Below are 21,980 nucleotides of genomic sequence, written 5' to 3' on the forward strand. Positions count from 1 at the left end.
GGTGACTTATTAGAAACAATCTACAAGGGATCAGTATTAGTACAGAAAATTCTGAAATTTAAGCAAAACTTTAAAGAGGTTAATCCTAGTCTTTTCTATGTAAGGCTGTGTTCAACTGTTTCTGATAGGAAGACATTGTGTGGTGTGAGGCAATTGATTTTTTGTCAAAGAAAATGGCAGTCATGTCTTCTGAAACTTTATATCATCGCACAAAATAGTATCATATAGTGGTACCTCTCAGAACACTTCATTCTTTAGAATGCAGGAATTAAAATTGGACAAAGATGCAAAATAAGCTAAAAAAAAAAATATATTATGTTTGAATTAAAAAAGAAACACATTAATTTAAGCCAAAATCTTGAGTTTCATACACATTGAATGCTTAATTTCTGTATGAAGAAAAAATTTCAAGGTAGCTTTCTTTTTTCTTTTGGAAATGAGCAGCCTTGCCAAGTTGGTGGTCTGTTGATAACATGCTCAACACAAGTGTAGGAGGCTATGGATTTAATCTTGTGCAAGGTCAAACCAAATACTTTAAAGTAGATTTTTGTAGATTCCCCAAAGTAAGGACATGGCATATAGGAGTAAGAGCAAATACTAAAGGCTTGGGAGTCCAAATAATATGTTATAGGGGTTACATATCTATTGCAAAATGATACATTGTGAACAAGCATTTTAAATCCAGCTCAGCATGTCAGCCTAGTTCAAAGCAGGGTTCATATGCATATCATATTATGATCATGAATATGCATGTAATACTTGCTGCTGGATGTCAAACTCCTGTCTATCCATCTATCATTTCTATCGAAAATCATTTTGTAGATGTGCTATCATTTTCTTGTGCAAAAATTTTAAACCTTTTATGTGTGTGGCCTCCTAGGCAACAATTTTACACAGTGTAAGATATTATACAGTTATAAACAACCAAAGGGCATTATGGTCCTTATGGATGTTATGTCCATGTAAATAATCCAATTGTAAATTGTATACAAATTAAGTATTGTAAATTTATTGTTAAGCAATAATAATTTTTAGATAAAATCTATATATAGGCTTAATCATGTCAATGTTTATAGAAAAAAAATGAATAAAGTAAAATTGACATTTTTTATATATTTTTTGCTTACAGTTTAACAAAGATGGCATTCTATTTAAAATTCTTGCTTCCTCAAGGTAATTTTAGCATCCCAATTGTGAACTTTTTATTTCTATGTAACAACAATCCAGCAGTGTCTGCATATGGAGTATATATCTCCCAGTTGTTATGATATTCCAGAACTTGCATTTCCTACCATGATTTCCTTGATAGATGGTTCCTACTTCATACAAGGAAGCTATTCAAACAACAATAGTTCAAAGTGGTGAAGTTGAAGTCATCCCTTCAAATATTTTACGGACACCATCACGAGTTGGTTGACTGTTGTGGAATATCGGTTTCACATATGAAGACAGATGTGTTCCAATTGTCGTAAACACAATCCTGTCCTCTATTCCTGGAAAGTGACCTACCAAATAAGACATGTAACCAGGTTTGTACTTACATGAATAACACAAAGGGTGCCACATGAAGAGCAGGATTTTCTCATCGTTTTGGAGCACCCATGGTTTTTTAATGGTTTTTTTTAAGGCTCAGTCTTTTGTTTTCTATTGTGTGTTTTGTCGACTTGTTGGTCTTTTGGTCATTTTTCTTTTGCCATGGCATTGTCATTTTTGACTTATGAGATTGACTATCCCTTCGGTATCTTCAACATTTTTTTAATTTCCAATTTCTTACAAAAGTACACTCTCTTTGGGAAGCAAGAGTTGTCCCTCTTTTGGAAAGGTACAATAATGTATATCGTTATCATTTGAAATTTGTATGTTAATTTTGACCCATAGAAAAAATACCAGGCAATTGTTCAAAAAATATTATAGAGCATTGTAAATCCAATAAAATTCCAAGTGTCAATAAAGATAAGGTTCAAGAAATATTTGAAGATATACTGTGAACAGTTTAAGGTAGAATGACAATATCTGGGCCAGAAGAAAAGTATGTCATGGAATCAGAGTAAAAAATATTATTAATGTATATACACAATTATGTAAATACGTAATTTGATTTATTATATACGTTATTTTTGTATATATGAAATCAATTTATTCATATACATAAATTAGTATTTTTTAACTTGATTCCACGCCCTAGAAAAGACATTACACAAGAACAGTCAATAAAATACAGCACATAAAGCTTATGATCTGGCAACATGAACCCACCAAAAATCAGGAATGAACTTTGGTAATTAGAAAGGGTAAGCATTTCCTGCTCATTTTGATGGATGGTAAACATGGCTTCCAGAGGCAATCTTTGGTTTTGATTGGCTAATTTTCAAAAATGTCTTTGAAACTACATGTATGAGGCAGAATTGTTTAAAAATTTATAGGATTGGTGATTAAGACTAACAAATGATCCTCATTTACTGTTGATTGAAATGGCGTTGGTTGCACATATTTTTTAATTGAGACCCTTAATGGGAAATATATTTTCTTCTCAAACTACATTCATTGATTTCATATATTGTGAAAATTATGTTCATTGGTGGATTTTGATGTTCACTTTGGCCTTTTATATACTGTGGATTCATTTATTTTCGTGTGTAACAATTTTCGTGGATTGTGGAAAACTTGCATTTTCGTGGATATTTTATGTTGTGGTTTTGCTGATCTCTGCACACAAATTTGTAATTTCGTTGAACATTTGAATTTGTGGTTCATCTGCACCCACGAAATCCACGAAAATTGGTATCCAACGAATTATAATAAAACCACAGTAACCTACTTTTTTGGCTTCCATGATGTCCTACTCATGAACTTGCATGAACTAATATCTTCCAACTTGTATTCATTGACCATATAAACTTGATCCATCATCTCTATTTTCTTAAAATCAACTGGAACTAACCTGATGACTTCAATATATTAAGCAAGACTTTTGTCACCTTCCAGTATTAAGAAACAATAACAAAACCAGCAATGTTGTTATTTTTAACTAAACTTTATTTTAAAACTTAAAACATATTCAACAATAATATTAAAAGCACCTAAGTTTAATCAAATAAAGTTAAATAAACTGAGCATTCAACTGAACACTTAAGGGGGGTACCCAACACTATGACTATAATATGTTTGGCTTGTTTAATTTTCATAAAATTTTGACAAAATATTTACTTTGACCTGTGGACAAAAATATCAAAATTTTAAGAAATTTGAACGACACAATTTACAGGAATAATTTCATTGGATATATAGCAGTCTGTATAGTGACAAACACTAATTTTGATCATTGAGAAGCTTGATTTTTTTTACTATTAATATAGGATTAAAGAATTCATCTGATTTTTAAAGAGTTAACTCCCTTAGGTGTTCTGTACCCCTTAAGGGGCTGCTATCTTGGATACTTTGCTTTGTTTATGTTTTGGTATCCTATGTTTTTAGAATTTGAGAAAATTAAATCAAAAATGAGTCTTAAAAAATATTGATTTGAACTTACAATTTCTTTAAACATCTTATTGGTAACAAACATGAAAAGGAATTCGGAAACAAATTTTTGAGGTTTGAAATGGGATAAAAAATCTAAAAATAAAATTTCAATTAGTCTGATAATCTCTTTATTCACTGTTAGTCATTTAATTCATAAATCCAATAACAATAATTCTTAATGTGTTAAACATGTTGTTTTATGGAATACACAATTTGTAGCTTTTCTGTTGATGACCTGAGTATTATAATCAACTATAATGTCTTCATGCATATTACCTATTATGACTCTACCAATCAAAAGTGAAATTGATACCACATGCATTAAAATTAATAAATAAATAATATTATGTTCAGTCTGTCATAGCAATTCTATTCTCTAATCCTTTTTAAAAGCTGAGATATAATTATCAATTTATTTATATGAAATTCTATTGAACATATATTGTCTACACTTAAAAAAAAATACTTCAAGGTGTGGCAAAAACCTAAGTATTGTTTTGAGAGCTTAATATATGAAAAGGAGAGTAGTTTGGATTTAAACCACCCACTGACATGTCTTTTCATTATTTCCAAATGTGTAAGTACAAAGTGTAACTAGAGGCTATCAAGAGCCTGTGTCGCTCACCTGTATTTACTGATGCTTTGGAAATCATGTAAAATAAGGTTAAAATCATAATTAATAGTATTAGATATTAGATATTATAATGATATCTAAGATAATAACAAAAAACTGCACAATTTTTGTAAAATTACTAACTCAGGGGCAGCAACCCAACAACGGGTTGTCAGATTCATCTGAAAATTTCAGGGCAGATAAATCTAAATCTGATGAACATTTTTGCCACCTGTCAGATTTGCTCTAAATGCTTTAGTTTCAAAGATATAAACCGAAAACTGCATTTTACCCCTATGTTCTATTTTTAACCAAGTTGGCCATGATGGTTGGAAGGCGGGGTCATCGGACAAAATTTTTAAACTAGATACCCTAATAATGATTATGGCCAAGTATGGTTAAATTTGTCTCAGTAGTTTCAGAGAAGAAGATTTTTGTAAAAGATTACAAAAATTTTTGAAAAATTGTTAAAAATTGACTATTAAGGGCAATAACTCCTAAAGGGGTCGACTGACAATTTTGGTCATGACAACTTATTTGTAGATCTTACTTTGCTGAACATTATTGCTGTTTACAGTTTATCTCTATCTATAATTATATTCAAGATAATAACCAAAAACTGCAAAATTTCCTTAAAATTACCAATTCAGGGGCAGCAACCCAACAACAGGTTGTCAGATTTGTCTGAAAATTTCAGGGCAGATAGATCTTGACCTGATAATCAGTTTTACCCTATGTCAGATTTACTCTAAATGCTTTGGTTTCAGAGATATAAGCCAAAATCTACATTTTACACCTATGTTCTATTTTTAGCCATGGCGGCCATCTTGGTTGGTTAGCGGGGTCATCCGACACATTTTTTAAACTAGATACCCTAAGGATGATTGTGGCCAAGTTTGGTTAATTTTGGCCCAGTGGTTTCAGAGGAGAAGATTTTTGTAAAAAGCTAACGACGACGGACAACACCGACGACGGATGACGGACGCCAAGTGATGAGAAAAGCTCACTTGGCCCTTCGCGCCAGGTGAGCTAAAAAAAGGTGTGCCATTTGAGCATGACCCATAACTCCAGATCAAAAAATATAAAAATATAAAAAAAAAAAATTAAAAAAAGGAGGTAGCCTTTACTGGTTGTAATATTATAAAATTTCATAATATTGGGTGCAAGAAATTTGAACATTGTACTAGAGACACTTAAATAGTAAATTGTTTCACAACTAAAGTCACATACCTCTGGAGCAACAATTTCACATATTTTCTAGATCAAAAGTGAGAACTAAATAGTGTGGAATAATTTTGGCAAAATCCATAGTGTTATCATGAGACTTGCTACAAACTGTCAATTATAATTACTCTTAAACAAGTTTACATAACTCATCAAATAATCATGAAAATCTAGAGGTAAATTAACTACATATAGAAAACAAAATTAAAACATTGTGTAAAACTTTCAGAAAGATCCAATAAAGCAAATTTGAGTCATAAAGAAACAAACATTAAATTGTCAAAGTTACAGCATCATTACTCTTGAATGTCAAATCTGAAATTTTATCAACATTAAAATGCAGCTTTTCTACATAACACCAAACATTGTGTAAAAAGTAAAAAAAAAAATCATAAAAAACTTGAGCTTTCACAAGATATACATGTGCAGACAAATAGCCTGAGTATCATATTTGTGTGTTGTTAAAGGATACAGCAACCCAACAAATGCTTTTTTTTCAAAGCCAAATGATAAACAAGGTGTCTGTAAAAATTGTTATAATGCTTTCTATGGTTTTCAATGAGTAACACAACCTAATACACAATCCAATTCGTACTAAATGACTTTCTTAAAACTCACTTCCGAAAGTCCAAATCTGATTTCAAATTACAATTAAATACAGATTATTTCCCTTGTTGGGAAGTATAATGGCATGAATACTGATTCGCTGCAGTGCTGAGCGACTGTGAGAAGTAAAATAGAAAACAATGCGTTACTTTAGTTAAACAAACATTTCCAGCTTGATAATTGAATTTGATAACAAGTATGTTGGAAGACAGAATATAATAAATAATTTATATATTTGTACAAACCAAATATATTCTTTAAATCAACAGGGAATTAAAACTGCTAGTCATTGACTCTTCATTGAGATTCATTGCCGTTCTACTTTCTGAAAAGGGAGATAACCAACTTCAAATTATAATTTTAGAGTTGAATTTGTGAGTCCGAAAATGAGTTTCTGGAAAGGGCTATAAGCATATCAAAAAGCCATGATGGTTTCTTAAGCTTATGATATATCTGGATATCTGACCCATTGAATACTACACTGGTGTAACAATGTATGGGAAACAACTCTAAAATTCCTAATGTCATCAACTAAATAAACCTTTTAATTTTTGTTTATCATTTTCATCTTTTAATTTTTGTTTGTCATCTAAAATCTTAATTTCTTTTTTCACTGCACCAGATAAAGTTGAATCAAGTTCTATAACTCTGTTGAAATCTTCCCGAGCTTCTTCTGGATTCCATGCTCCGACATGTGCTCTTCCTCTTCTAAATAATGCTTTTACATTGTCTAAAATAGAAATTTAGCTTTGCTTTAAATTTAAGCACCAGTGGCTCTTTTCACAAAAAATCTTAAGAGTAAAAATACTCGTAAGTCACACACATTTCAGTATAACTTACGATCAATTTTAATCGTAAGATTTTTTGTGAAAAGAGTCGCAGTACTATAGATATAAGTAAGCACTAGGATATTCAATAGGGATAACAGCTCACATTTCTTATCGTTGTTTTATATCCCCTGAGCCCATATCCCTGGTCAAGTGAAATCTTACTTTATGTTATACAGCAGGAGTGTCCTGACTTCATCGTTAATTACTATTCTGACCTTCTTTTTTTTATTCACAGAGGATATGGGCTCATATCCCATGTAAAGGAAACCAGGATTAGCAGGAATATTTCACTCCAGTAATACAATTACTGTAAACTGGGAAATTTTCGCGCCATCTTTTTTTCGCGATTCTCCAACCAAATCTAAATTCGCGCAGTTTTGAATTCACGATATCCTTGTGTCCTACATTAGTATTTTATAATAAATTATTTGTAAAGTAAACAATTTTACATGCATCGTAAATCAAGTGATAAAATCAATCAGAAATCCTTTTTGTCGGTTCATTAATGTGAAAGTAGTTTAAAGTTATTAGTCATGTTTGCTTTAAAAACACATACACAATAAACAAAGAAGAATGACATATTAGACTCATATTAAGAATGAATTAAATGTTGTCAGGATTACTGCTAATTAATTTGGATTAAATCTGTGGTGTGTAAAACCTGTGTTCTGCAGTGGTCCTGTACATATTCTATTCATATAAGTTCATGCATGGTCTTTATCTCATGAATCGGCTTTCCTTGAAATATTCGCAGCTGTTTTATTTTCGCGTTTCAACTCTTATCACGAAAATAGCGAAAATAAAAACTGCCGAAAAAATTTGCCTGTTTACAGTATATATCTACTTTTCTATTACATGTACATATGACAAGTCTTACTAGTGGAGGAGGAACTGCATGCTGACCCTTTGGGAGCACCTGAGTTCAACTCTTGAATGGGTTCATATTGTTTATCTTAAGTTTTTTGTTTTGTGCTTTATTGGTCTTTTTTTCTTTAGTCATACAATCGTTTGTCATTCTTTGAGTTGTGGTTGATTTATTTCCCCTATTTATTTAACATCTTATAAATAAAACTTGTATAATAGTACTTCAATCAAAACTTAACTTTACTCTTGAAATTATTATTGGTAACATTAGGTGACCTATAGTTGATTACATTTACACAATTTGTTCTCTGGCAGATAGCTGTCTCATTGGCAATCATACCAAATCTTCTTATTTTTATATAGGTCAACATACAGCCTTCAATAATGAGAAAAATCTAAAACTATGAATGCTGTATATATTCTACATCCAGTTTGGTTTTTTCACATTTTTCAGCTACTTATAATCTATAGATATAAGATGATGTGGTATGAGTGCCAATGAGACAACTCTCCATCCAAGTCAAAATTTATAAAAGTAAACCATTATAGGTCAAAGTAAGGTCTTCAACACGGAGTCTTGGCTCACATCGAACAGCAAGCTATAAAGGGCCCCAAAAATTACTAGTGTAAAACCATTCAAACGGGAAAATCAACGGTCTAATCAATATAAAAAACGAGAAACGAGAAACACTTATGAACCACATCAACAAACGACAACTACTGAACATCAGATTCCTGACTTAGGACAGGTGCAAACAATTGCAGCTGATTTAAACGTTTTAATGGTACCAAACCTTCACCCTTATCTGAAACAATAGTGTAATATACCCATTTATCAGGGTTTTAACCTATCTGGATCAGTATTGTAAAGAGATGTTCTAGAACAGAATAGTATTCTTTTACTTATTAGAGTTTTAGACTTACCTGGATCCCTTTTTAGTACTGTAGAGAGATGTTCTAGAGCAGGATAGTATTCCTTCAGTTTTTAGGGTTTTAGACTTACCTGGATCCCTTTTCAGTACTGTAGAGAGATGTTCTATAGCAGGGTAGTATTCCTGTAGGTTAATTTTACACTGAGAAAAATTAAGTAAAAATGGTTTCTTCATGTCCTCAAGTTTTTCCCATTCTGTATCACCTGGTTTTTCTCTAAAAGTAAAATAAAATAGAAAAACAAAGGATATGGGAATATAAAACAGTTTTGTAAAACGTTTTCAAATATTCATTGCCCAAAAGTAGAAAAAGTGAGCCAAAATTCTTGCCAACAGCCATTAAATATTGCCAGATGGGTCAAGATGTGCAATTCATTTCCCATAGGCGACAATGGTAGTCTTTACTTCCATTCCTCTGTCCATATAGTAAACTTGGATATGTATGATGGCTCGTTTCGAAGCTGACACATTTTCACTCTTGGTTAAATTTTCTGGGCATGAAGTGAGATTAAATTTTTCACAAATAGGGCAACCCCGAAAAACCCCATGTGATGCCGCTTCAGCAAGTTTTTACATCTTTATCGTACAGTCTTCTGGTCTCCAAAAAAGCACAAATGGTTAAGCTCAGTCAATTACTAAAAATAGCATCATGTCCAATTTCATTGCATACAGGTTTTTTTATTTCTATTCATAGTTGAGTACCTCACTCTTAGGCGCATTAGGAATATTGACCGAGATGAAATTAAAATTAGCATTTTGCGACAATGGTGAACCAGTGCTCCAGCTAGAAATCAAAAGGGGCAGGGTGCCAGTGGAGGGCAGGGCACTTTTTTATGAAAGGAAAAGGCACTGCTCATTTCTTTTGTCTACGTTTCTGTGTGTATCACGAGTTCACATTCTTTTTTTTACTGTATATGTTGTTAATAAAGATGCATAAGTTGTTGTTTTGATTATTTATTCTATAAAATTTGCATTAGAAAATGTAATTCAGAACCCAAGCACAATCACTGCCATGTTTATTAAGTTTTAAAATACACATAATTATATTCATACAAATTTTCAAACTTTCTGATGTAACAAGTAACTATTCTTTGCTTCTGTATGCTAGTACTTAAAATAAAATAGGGAAACAGACTAAACTCATACTTTGCTTTTTTGATTCAAAAGTATTCTCAAACTGTCTTAATGTCTAGACTCTGGGAGATTTATATCTTAACATTATGGTATAGACAGATGTTTACTTTTTGTGGTTGATAAGTTGACATCTAGATATCTTTCTTGTTTTAAATGTGTTGTTGAGTTGCTGTCACATTGATGACAGTGTATATCCAGTCAGTTCTTCTATTGATAAATTGTTCAAAAGATTATTTCTGTTTACTTTAAATAGCTTTTTATTGTAACAAGTCTAATGACTATATATACTTTTTATTTTTCTACCAAGCCTATATATATAGCTACCACCTTGTTATATTTTTCATAATTTAAACCTCAATCTGTTTTTACAAGATTATACAACTTGTTTAAGCAATGAAGACAAAAACATCATTTATATAATTCATAAACTTTTAAAACAACTGTCCAAAGAAAGAGATGCACTAATGAATAATTGACTTTAGAGCTGTCCCCTTTATTAATAATTATATTTATTATCGTATGAAATTTTTGTGTGTTCCAAGTGGAACCCATATTGCTGTATATATGTTTTATGCAGTTCTTTTCTTTAAATTTGTATGTATGTTGAATGTTTTAATCATTGAAATCATGTTTAGTATTGTGTTTTTTGACTTGTAGTCATAATTAAACAGTAATTATTCTGCCCGAATACGGGCACTCAGTGATATTTTAGTGAATAAAATTATTTGTTTTTTTATTTGTAATAATTTTACTTACTTTAAAACTTTCTGTTCTAACAAGCCTAAAGCTTCTCCGTATTTCTCAGCAGCCTCGCCATATTTTTTTTCTGCATACAAAGTATTTCCTTCCTCTTTCAGTACTGGTATCCTGTCTGTTCTTTCCTCCTCTGACATAGCCCATGCATCTTTCTCATAATCATTGGGTTTTTGTACATTTAAAATTTCTAGAAATTAAAGTATAGTTACATTTAATCCAATAATCTTTTAAGCAGTGACCTCTTATTGTTCATTTAGGAATCCTTTAGTCTAGTTCCATTCCTTTTCAACATCTAGGATTAGTTTATTAGATTGTTCTTCACACAAATTTCATACGTCATCCAGGAGTTTTAATATAGCATCTATTTATAGAAGTTTTAGCATCACATCCAGTACAAAATTTATGAGAAAATAATTTCAGAAAGAATCACTTTACCATGATGATACTAAAAGGCCATGGGGAGCATGTTTACTCTTTTTGAAAAGGGGAGTAAATGAACAATACCATACTGGAGTCCAGAAATAGTTACCTTTGTAAGCATGTGATATTACAATGTATTTACTGGAAATTCACCTTTAAGGTTGCACTTTGTAAATACAGCTGTTTCACAAGCCACGCCTCTTATGGGAAGATATATAATATTCATAGATATTCAATTTTGTTTACGTACTGGTTCCCAGATATGATCTCTATGTTTCATCTCATAGAGAAATAACTTGGGAATGTTACCAGTATAAAAACACATGGTAGCGGCGATAATTGAATTCTGAGGGACCCTATGTTTTGACCTTTGAATAAAAAAGTAGTGCATATCAACTTTCCGTTTTAGGATATAATTTTTTACGAAACTTCATAGTAAAAGTGGCACAGCTTTAGCCGCAAAGGGAGTTCCTATGGGAAATTGCATTGTCTATATTTACATAAGTGCAACCTATAAGTGACCTCATGGAAGAGGGTCTGGATGGGTCCTTCATTTCTGTATTCTTTAATTTTTTAGGCCATTTTTCTCTATTCTTTACACTTTTTGCCCATTATTCTCTATTCTTTATATTTTAGCACCTCATTATTCTCTATTCTTTATATTTGTTGTCCCTTATTCTCTATTGTGTAAACCCCCATCCATACCCTCATGGAAAAGTTACAATTAAGTCAATGAATTGTTATTCTTTATATTTTCCAGGAATTGTTTAATGTTTTTCATGGTGATCTTAGGGAATTTACGCAGGAAAATGACTACATTCATTGGGTTGTCCTTTTACACCATTTTCAATGTCAAGGACATTATTATGGCTGAACTCAATTGATTATATAAGATATTTTAAAAAGAATTAAGGTATTTCATATCTGTGATGTCAAATGATTATTATGATGCAAAAAATAGCAAGAAAATTTTCTATTTCCTATTATAACAGATAAACTCAAATGGTGAATACTGTGGATTCATTATGATTCGTTGGATACCAGTTTTCATGGATTTCATGGGTATAGGTGAACCACAACTCCAATGTTTGACGAAGTACAAATTTCTGTAGGCTTGTATGCAGACTTTGACAAAACCACTATATCTAATGTTCATGAAAATACTATTTTCCCTCAATACATGAAAAAATTGGTAACCACAAAAACTAATTAATCCACAATAAACTCACAGAAACTTGAATTTACAAAAGTACAACCCAGGTTCAAATCCTTGTCACGGCACCAATTTCATGAAGTTGTGGCTAGTACTTTGTTTTGACTGATAAGACATGTGTTTCATAGAAATTGCATTATGTAATTACTAGTTGTGCACAAGGCAACTTTAGGTTTACAAAAGCTTTACGTAAACAATAGGTTACGTTAGTGATATTAGTAACATAGAAAATGAATAGCGGCTAATCCCTAACATACCTAATGTAAATTCAAGTGGTTGAGGATTTTTAACAAGATCATCGAGATCAGGATAACCTAAGCCTTGTTCTGCCATCGCCATCATACCACAACAATGGCCACCCTCATGATGTTCATGGTTTTTATCCTTTCCGAAGATTCCTCTTAAACTCTTAGATACATGTGGGTATGACATGACATGCTGCAAAATTTGAGAGACAAAAAATTTAAATATGTTTAATATTAAAAACTTCAAGTGTCCTGTTTAATAAAGAATATTCAATTTCAAATAAAAATAAATAGAATACAGTTTGATATAAATTCTTAAAACACAAAATATAAATTTTGTAAATACTTCCCAAATATCTATAAAATATTATTAATCAAATTCCTTTTTTCTTCAAATCAGTCAATTCTGATTTGAAAGAAAATAAAATTGTTTTATATGGAAAAATGTTTATTACAGAACTCTACTATGATTATTGATACCAATTTTGAGATGGGTGACCTTTAAATGTTTGAATACAAACTCCTTTTGTTCTGCGACATTAAATTATTTACTAATAAAATGCTTCGCTGAGCGCAGCCTGATACAACCGCAAAGGTCGAACCCTGAACAGTTGGGACAAATTTGGACACAATATTCAAGCTTGATACTGTCTGAATTTGGATTGTGATCAAATTTTTGACATAATATAGGTTTCTGACACAAAATAAATGTGGTCAAAGATCTTACATATCTATTGCGCAATACTGTGCAATTGAAGATTTCTTCTTGAAACTTTTCAAAAATTCGAAATATGAAAATTTTTTAAAAAAAAATATGAATCCTTTAAAAAAATTGTAAACAATAATCCCCCCCCCCCCCAACTTATTGAAAGCCCCCTTGCAGCAATAACCCCAAAAGTCAATCCCAGCCTTTCCTTTGTAGTATGGAATCTTGTAGTATAATTTCAGAGAGATCCATACACTTACACACAAGTTATTGTCTCGAAACTAGAAAAATGCTTCTTTTTGGCCCTTTTTTGGCCCCTAATTCCTACATGTTTGGGACAATTAACCCCAAACTCAATCCCAGCCTTCCCTTTGTTATATGGAACCTTGTGGTACAATGTCTGAGAGATCCATACACTTACACACAAGTTATTGTCCGGAAACTAGAAAAATGCTTGTTTTTGGCCCCTTTTTGGCCCTTAATTCCTAAACTGTTTGCCAAATAACCCTTAAAATAAATCCCAACCTTCTACTTGTAGTATTAAACATTGTGGTACAATTTCAGAGCAATTGAAATACTTATACACAAGTTATTGTCCTGAAACTAGATAAATGCTTGTTTTGGGCCCCTTTTGGGCCCCTATTTCCTAAACGGTTGCGACCATCATCCCTAAAATCAATCCCAACCTTCCTTTTGTGGTATTGAACCTTCTAAAAAAATTTCATAGAGATCCATTCACTTTAACTAAAGTTATTGTCTGGAAACAAATGTGTCTTCGGACGACGACGACATCATACCATTATAAGATCCAAAACATTTTTTTACGGTCGTATAAAAAGTTATGGAAATTTTTTTAAATTTCTTCATTGGCAAACAAGCTCAAAATTGGTATGTAGATAAACCATTTGCTAGGTACAATCTGGTTAAAATACAAATCCTGTGTTCACACTTTGATTACAAAGATCTGACAACATCCCCTACCAGAAATTATTACATCAACCAATGAAATTCCTACCTGCAAAGTTTTGAAGGTGTGTATCCTTATGAAAAAACCAAAGGATTCTGAAAGGAGCGTTATCAGATCTTTGTAAGACAAGTGAAGACACAAGAGAGGTAAGTAGGATTGTAGAGACTTACTTTTGTATCTGCAATAAACAAAGCCCTTTCTTTATCTCTCATTGTTTTCAGACAGTCTTCCCACACTTCCAGTTTAAACTTTTTACCAATAATCAGTTCCATAGGCTTCTCATGTTTTCTACTGTCATCAATAACTGTCTTCTCGTCATCACATTTTGTGGTTCTGTAGTGAAAGATAATCTGACAAAAAAGAAAATATAAATTGATTTATATAATTTACCATTTCATTGCTGACACATAAATTAGGGATTAATTTTAGTATATATATAAATGTGACACTACTCCACCAGAGACCAAATGACATAGAAGTTGATATATATCTATTTTCTTATAGTAGCATTGCTCACTGATAAGGCACAACCAGAATACCCCTGTTACATTTTTCATAATCACTTCTGGTGAAGGAATAGATCGAATGGTTTGCCTTTTATTTCATTTATGACAGACTGTTTCTTTCCTCATTATGTGATATCTGACATACCAATCATAACCTTGGCCTACAGTTGTGGAAGTGTAGACGATGATGTTTACCCTTGTAGAGGATCTGTTTTAGTACATATACCATCAATGTTGCTCAGCTCTTTCTGTTGTTGTTAATACCATGGTCTTGTTGATTTAATTTGTTCCAATTCAACTTTATTTTATTTAAAACTGACCATCATGATATAGCCAAGTGTGCTGAAAGTGGTCTTCAACATCATCAATCAACGTGTGCTGAAAGTGGTGTTCAACATCATCAATCAACGTGTGCTGAAAGTGGTGTTCAACATCATCAATCAACCGTGAACGTGTGCTGAAAGTGGTGTTAAACATCATCAATCAACATGTGCTGAAAGTGGTGTTCCACATCATCAATCAACGTGTGCTGAAAGTGGTGTTCAACATCATCAATCAACCGTGAACGTGTGCTGAAAGTGGTGTTAAACATCATCAATCAACGTGTGCTGAAAGTGGTGTTCCACATCATCAATCAACGTGTGCTGAAAGTGGTGTTCAACATCATCAATCAACCGTGAACGTGTGCTGAAAGTGGTGTTCAACATCATCAATCAACGTGTGCTGAAAGTGGTGTTCAACATCATCAATCAACCATGAACATGTGCTGAAAGTGATGTTAAACATCATCAATCAACAGGTGCTGAAAGTGGTGTTCAACATCATCAATCAACAGGTGCTGAAAGTGGTGTTAAACATCACCAATCAATTAACCAAACAATAATTTTAATTCAACACTCTGTTCTTTGTAATGTTCTTTTTAGTTTTAAGTCAGATCTATATTGATTCCAGAAAGAAGTCGTCCTTGAGTAGAGTAAGTATAAAATGAGTCAACACACCCTTTCTAGATATGCTAAAATGGGTTTTTCTCATAGTTGAAGGAGAGTACAGTTGCCTATAATGGCTTACATCCACTTCATTTGAACTTTGGTGGATACCGGTAGTTGTCTCTATGGGAATCATACCACATCTCCTTAATTTTATATAAAATGTCTTGCCAGCTTTAAATTGATCAAAATTGAATAATATGTTACTCAAGATAAAGGTTTTACCACATGCATGACATGTATCAAGAAATGATGATAATAAAAAAATAAATACTTTATTTAAAGAGGGTAAAATCAGTACAATACTAATCTCCCTTGGCGCTCTCTGAATAACTCAAAATATAATAATACAATGTATATACAATGTATATACATATACATAAATACATGTACAACTTACTATGCAAAACAAATGGTGAAAAACATACAGATTATAAGACTTAGCATTGCTTAGTGTTACATTTCATGAACATATTTCCTTAATGATGTACAAGACAAATATATGGATTTTTAGACTATTATAGATGAATTACTGTGATAATCATTATTTTCTTGGTTTTACATAATTCATTTATGCAGGAAAATAACAGAAAAGTTTTTCATTAAATGGAAAATTAATGATTATCAATGGAAACACCAAAATCACTTTAATAGGTGATTACTGAAATTTTCAAATCACTAAAATAGATGATAATGAAATCACTTGTTTAAGTCATACCCTGATGAAGTCATAGTAAGAGTGACAAGCCTTTGATATATGACATACCCCCGTCCCATGCCTAGTTAGGTCAACCAAAGTTATATGGTAAAAAAGTTATGAGCCAAACGGGAATTGGACAAGGTTTTACTATCATAGGTGTCCAAATCAAGGAGTGACCTTTCTTTGGAATATGACCCCCCCCCCCCCCCCCAGCCTATGATGCATCTTCATACATGTACCAAGTTTGATCAACCTAAGTTAAAGGTGCTCACAAGTTATGTGCCGGACATGAAGCTGTACAGACTCGTATTTGCTAAATGGCGGCTAGGGAAACAAAAATTTGACTACATCTTTTTATCATACATTGTCATAGGGAAGTTTTTTAATGATGGCGGGAATCATTTGAAGATGGCAAATGATAATTTAATGATGGTGGTGCGGCTTCATAAAAAAGGTCATGGAGATCTCTGGTGGGGGCACACCTGATGCTCCCATCTGCAACTGGAGAGCATGATTCTTCTTACAAAATCACAATGTCTCCTCTGGGACTCAACCCCAGGACCTCTGTGTTACAAGGCAGTGCTCTTCCCGACTGAGCTAAAGAAGTACTTCTTTTGCTCAGCCGCTGATGGCTGACTAAATATCTGCAAATGAAAGGAAGCTATCCCGTCACACAACAATCCAAAACATATAATGTTTAGGTTTAGGTATTTTAAACATGTTTAAATAAAGACATCTTATTTCATGCCTCCCTCTACTTTCATGGCTTTGGTTGCAGGGTTATGTCTTTGGAAGGGAGTCTTGAATTTATTTAATTTTTCAAGGTGGGGACTTTATTACCAGGTTCTCTAAATGAAAAAAATTACCAGTCCCTAACCTTGGATGAATGGTTGTTTGCTGGAAATGTCCCCCATTTATAAGGCCTTAAGGGTGCTCAATTATTTAACCGGTTACATTTGACTAATATTAACCTTTGTTCCGTCTGCATATTCAGGCAAGTCACCTTTGCCACAACCTAACAGTTTTTTGGCAATGCCTTGTTCGTACAACTTTGCAATCAAATCTGTCATGATTTTGTTTACACTGTCGACGGAAGTTCGGCTCAAGTTACTTCCCCTGTTAAATTTGCTATCTGGGGTTCCTATGGGGACTTTTGGTAAACGTATAAATTATGATCAAGGATTTGACTGTATAGTAAGCCTTAGTATATGAATCTTTGTTTATGAAAAAAAAATCTGAATTATGAATTATAAAATAATTTAAGATAAGAACATTTTATTTTGATTCGGCAGATATAAAAACTGTACAACACAAAGCTCTACAGAGCTTTTGACCGATTATAAAAACATATAAATAACATAAAAACAATAATAACAACATATATTTCATACTCAAAATTTGGCATTTATATGTGAAAGACTTGGTTTAACATGTTTGAGCAAACCTTGAAGTAAGTTAAATAAAAGTATCTTCGAAAAAATTGGAATAAGCACTATAAGATAATTTAAAATTATAGGTAAAAATCATGATAAAACTAGATATTTAAAAAACTAAGAAATTCATTTTAAAAATTCACACTAAAAATAAGAGTATGAGCCACTTTAAACACAATAAGAAATCTAATATTGGAGATCTGTGTGATAATTAGAAAGTAAATAAACTGATGAAGCATGAGCGTCTTTAAAACTGTAAACCATGAAAGCGTTTGCAGCAAGCTAAAAATCATGAAAATTTATTTAGCGAAGCCAGACCACAGATTTGTATAAATTGAAAAATTTGGTGTGCTGAGCATATATTCAAATGGCGATCCATGTCAGGTGGCAATCACCTCTATGATTCTCCGCTTAATAACACTGCACAGAGAAAAACATATATTTCGTTAAGCATATTTTAACTATCTGCAGGCTGAGAAACGTCAGTTCGAACCATTCCAGGACTGAGGCAAACTCTTAAAATGTGAAAAACTATTTTCAGTCCTGAAATGGTTTGGCCAGCTATTACAGTCCTTTAGATTGCACGCCTGGTTATGATGTACAAGATCACACATCATCTTGTTGCTATACCATCTAGCACAATTCTCATTCCATCAGACTCAAGAACCAGAAAACATCATTCGCACACCTTCAGACACATCTATACATCCGAAGACTCGTACAGATTTTTGTTTTCCTCATACACAATAACGCAATGGAATCTTCTACCAACTACAGTTGTTTATTCACAGACAGTCGACTCTTTCAGAGAGCAGCTCACATATGCTGTTCTCTCCACTCTCATTTAAAGATAGCTTCATCTCCTGTACATAATTTTAATCACTAGGCCTGTTCTTTGCACCGTTTCTTTTTGTATATTACTTTATACCAACTTGTTGTAAATAAATAGGCAATGCATGCACCAGTTATGGATCACCTTTATTCAGATGGAAGACTGGAAAACTTAAAGAAGAAGTCTTCCAAAAGTGTGCATTTTTTGTCCGACCAGAGCAGCGTTCTAAAAAAATAAGTTTTCATTGATTGGTTTTTTTTTCTTTTTCATTTTATTGGCTAAATTTATTTGCTGCCTGCATTTATCTTAATTTTTATAATTTTTATTTTTTGTAAACTTAGAATACAGCATATTCCTCAGGCTTCGAGATTTCAGTGGTGCAAGTTTATTCAAAACATGAATAAAATCTTTTTCATATTTCAGATGGATATTATTTACTTGCTCGGCACTCTTTACTCCTTCGGTTTCATGAATCTCAATTTTACTGACATCATTTTTAAAACTCATTATATCAAAATTTTTATAACTTCTATAAACAATTTCTCCATTTTGTAAAGATGGTAAGTGACCTTTTATAGTCGTAGAAATCAAATTAATTATGACAATCACAGATGCCTATTGGATGACCCAGTGCAATATTAATCAATGCGATAATAAATTTTGGAATCAGAATATATTTTTCTTCTTCTTTATAGTTTTACACTCAATGAACATGCTAATGATAACGTTCCGGGAACGGATGTCACTATGCCGCGCTTGCCTGGGATATAATTTCTATTTACAGTTAGATATATATAAATAAAAATTCAAAGTAATTTCCTTTCTTCTATTTTGTATTATACATTTTGGTTAAAACTATATATACAGTTTATGTTTAATTTATACGTGTCTGCTGAGAACAAATATTGGAATCTGTTCTTGGAAACAGTCAATTAAGTGTAGTACATTTTACTGCAGCTACAGGTAGAAGATTCCATTGTAATATTGTTCTTGGATAAAATGAGTATTTATGTGAATCTTTAGTGATCTGTATTGGTCTGTAAGAATAATTGTGTGAATTTTGTCTTGTTCATTAAAGATTCATTTTGCTTTCTAATAGTTTTTTCCAATAGATATACAAGTAAAAACCTGTTTGCTCGCAATATGGTCATTTTCATTGTGCACAGTGACGTTTCCACTGAACATTGCGCACATTTTATAGAATAAATATGTAGGCAATACTTCAATCTAATTAAAATATAGATCTCTGATTTCGTTATCCTCATATGAGCATGAGAGTCAGTAATAAAGATAAGAATTTTAATCAGCCTTTTGGCAATACTTACTCATATGTGTTAAACAGTGGACAAATATTTTAGACACTGGTCCAGATGTACAAAAATGGACAATAATAGAATTAATTATAAAGTTTTTAAATGGTCAGTGATGAAAGGCAGTTGTAAATTTAAAATTGGTGTTACAAAGTTATGGAGATATTAAAATCTTTTGATTTTGAAAGATATTGTAAAATAAATGAAAATTTTCTTGATAGTTATAGTATATCTCAGTTAGAAGAGAAAATGTTTGATAAATATAAAAAAGACTAGTGTATAAGAATTTTTTCATATAGTATTGGTTGTAAATTGAGAACATATAAACTCTTTAAACATACTTATAACACTGAACAATATTTGCTACAGAAAATGCCACTGCGTCATCGTAGTGCTTTTTCAAAATTTAGATGTGGTGTAGCACCATTAAAAATTGAAACTGGTCGATATGAAAAGAAAAATCTAGATGTAAGAGTCTGTTTGAACTGCAATATTTTAGAGGATGAAAAACATGTACTTTTAAATTGTCCATTGTATGAAGATCTAAGACATGCTCTGTTTATTGATATGTTGTGTCATAATGATATGTTTTTAAACTTGTCTGATGTAGAAAAATTTATATATATGTTTAAAAATAGCAATATGTGTAATATTGTTGCCAAAACCTGCAATAACATTTTAACAAGGAGAAACAGTATTTTATATCATTAACTATTTGTAGTATTTTATAAAATGAATTAGTAAAGATATGTATTTTAATAGTCTCTCTATATTCTTTTAAGAATGGCACATACATGTATTTAATTGTTTTAAATATGTTTACTGTATATTCAATTATATAATTGTATCTTGTATTAACTATGTTGTATGTGGTGAGACTTTAATAAACTATTGAATCTCATAAAAAAGTGAGATGTGGTATGATTGCCAATGAAATATTATTTGTAAAGGCCAAATTAAAAGTTAATCAAAGAAGCGAACAATTATCGAACATTATGCGTCCTTCAATAATGAACAAAACCTAAACCATATATAGTAAGCTATATGTATACAAGTACTTTAAAAAAAAATCCTTGGCTAACGCATTTTTCGGTATAAGCATTCCTGGTGAACGTAAATCTAGAAAAGCGATTTGGACGCAACACATATATAAAGTGTTATTTTCATGTTTCTACAATAGGCCCCGGTAAGACAGCATGTTAAACAATACATTTATTGATTGCCTGATTGTTTGGTGTTATCGCCACTTTCAGCATTAGTGTGCTATTTCGTGGCGGTCAGTTTTTATTGGTGGAGGAAGCCGGAGAGAACCACCGACCTTCGGTAGGAAAACTGACAATTCTAGTCAATTAAGAGAGTCGAGCGCACCTGCCACGTGCGGAATTTGAACTCACAACTCAAACAATACAAAACAGAACACAAAATAGATTCATATATAACAGCAATAAACAAAAACACACATGGCTGACATGACAACCACTGAATAACAGGTTCCTGGCTTGCCCACGGTACAGGCATAAGAGGCAGGCGGGGTTGATATATTTGTTGGCACACAACCTTCCTCCTAGAGGGACAGACCGAGGTTTAGCAAAAAAAAAAAAAAAAACCAAACGAAACAACAAAGTGGAAAAATAAATTATTATACAATTGTTCAAATAATTATAAAACTGTGGATTTGAATTAAATCGTTGCAGAATTATATATATATATGCAAATACTTGTAAAACAGTGCACATGCATTAAATCATTGCCTAATTGTGAAAATAGTTGTAAAACTGTGCACATGAATGAAATCATTGCATAATTCATGTTGTAATCATGCAGAAATTTGCAAAACTGTGCACTTGAATTTAAACATTAAACTTCTATTAATCATGAACTGGGACTATTAGTAGTATAATAGTCCCAGTCATGAAATAGGAATTATGCTACATTTTGCTAATTGTGTTCGGTATGAATAAAACTTGCAGAATTATGCATGCCGGTTAGTCCGATACTGTCTATTTGGGCATGCCCAGTTCTGCAATTATTTGTCTGATAAAATCCCATATTGAACCCCAATAAAGCTGCATACTCTATAAACAGTATATATGTCTTGAATTATCCTTTTAAACGGATTTCGTCATATCTACAGAACAACAGCAATTTACACAAAATTAGTCCATATTATCTTTGTGTCTATGCATT

At 32.1% G+C, this 21,980-nt stretch overlaps 1 protein-coding gene across 1 annotated transcript; it reads right to left on the reverse strand.

Annotated features, from left to right (window-relative positions):
• Positions 1–5,648: 5,648 nt before the first annotated feature.
• Positions 5,649–17,316, reverse strand: LOC127713057 (AH receptor-interacting protein-like). Its single transcript, XM_052219660.1, has 6 exons — positions 17,190–17,316; positions 14,197–14,376; positions 12,366–12,546; positions 10,476–10,662; positions 8,660–8,802; positions 5,649–6,692 (listed from the first exon to the last, which is right to left on the reverse strand). Exons 1-6 carry the CDS (start codon positions 17,286–17,288, stop codon positions 6,490–6,492), a joined length of 993 nt encoding a protein of 330 aa, XP_052075620.1. The 5' UTR covers positions 17,289–17,316; the 3' UTR covers positions 5,649–6,489.
• Between the last annotated feature and the right edge of the window lie 4,664 nt (positions 17,317–21,980).

The sequence above is a fragment of the Mytilus californianus genome, unplaced genomic scaffold, assembly GCF_021869535.1.
Source record: "Mytilus californianus isolate M0D057914Y unplaced genomic scaffold, xbMytCali1.0.p SCAF_8, whole genome shotgun sequence".
Classification (NCBI taxonomy): domain Eukaryota; kingdom Metazoa; phylum Mollusca; class Bivalvia; order Mytilida; family Mytilidae; genus Mytilus; species Mytilus californianus.

Bases quoted from the DNA above. Each gene is read 5' to 3' on its own strand.
- LOC127713057 (XM_052219660.1), bottom strand. From the start codon at position 17,288: ATGACAGATTTGATTGCAAAGTTGTACGAACAAGGCATTGCCAAAAAA. The intron at 10,663-12,365 runs GTATGTTAGGGA...TTTAATTTCTAG, and splicing joins ACCACTTGAATTTACATTAG to AAATTTTAAATGTACAAAAA. The intron at 6,693-8,659 runs GTAAGTCTAAAA...TTTCTATTTTAG, and splicing joins AGTACTGAAAAGGGATCCAG to ACAATGTAAAAGCATTATTT.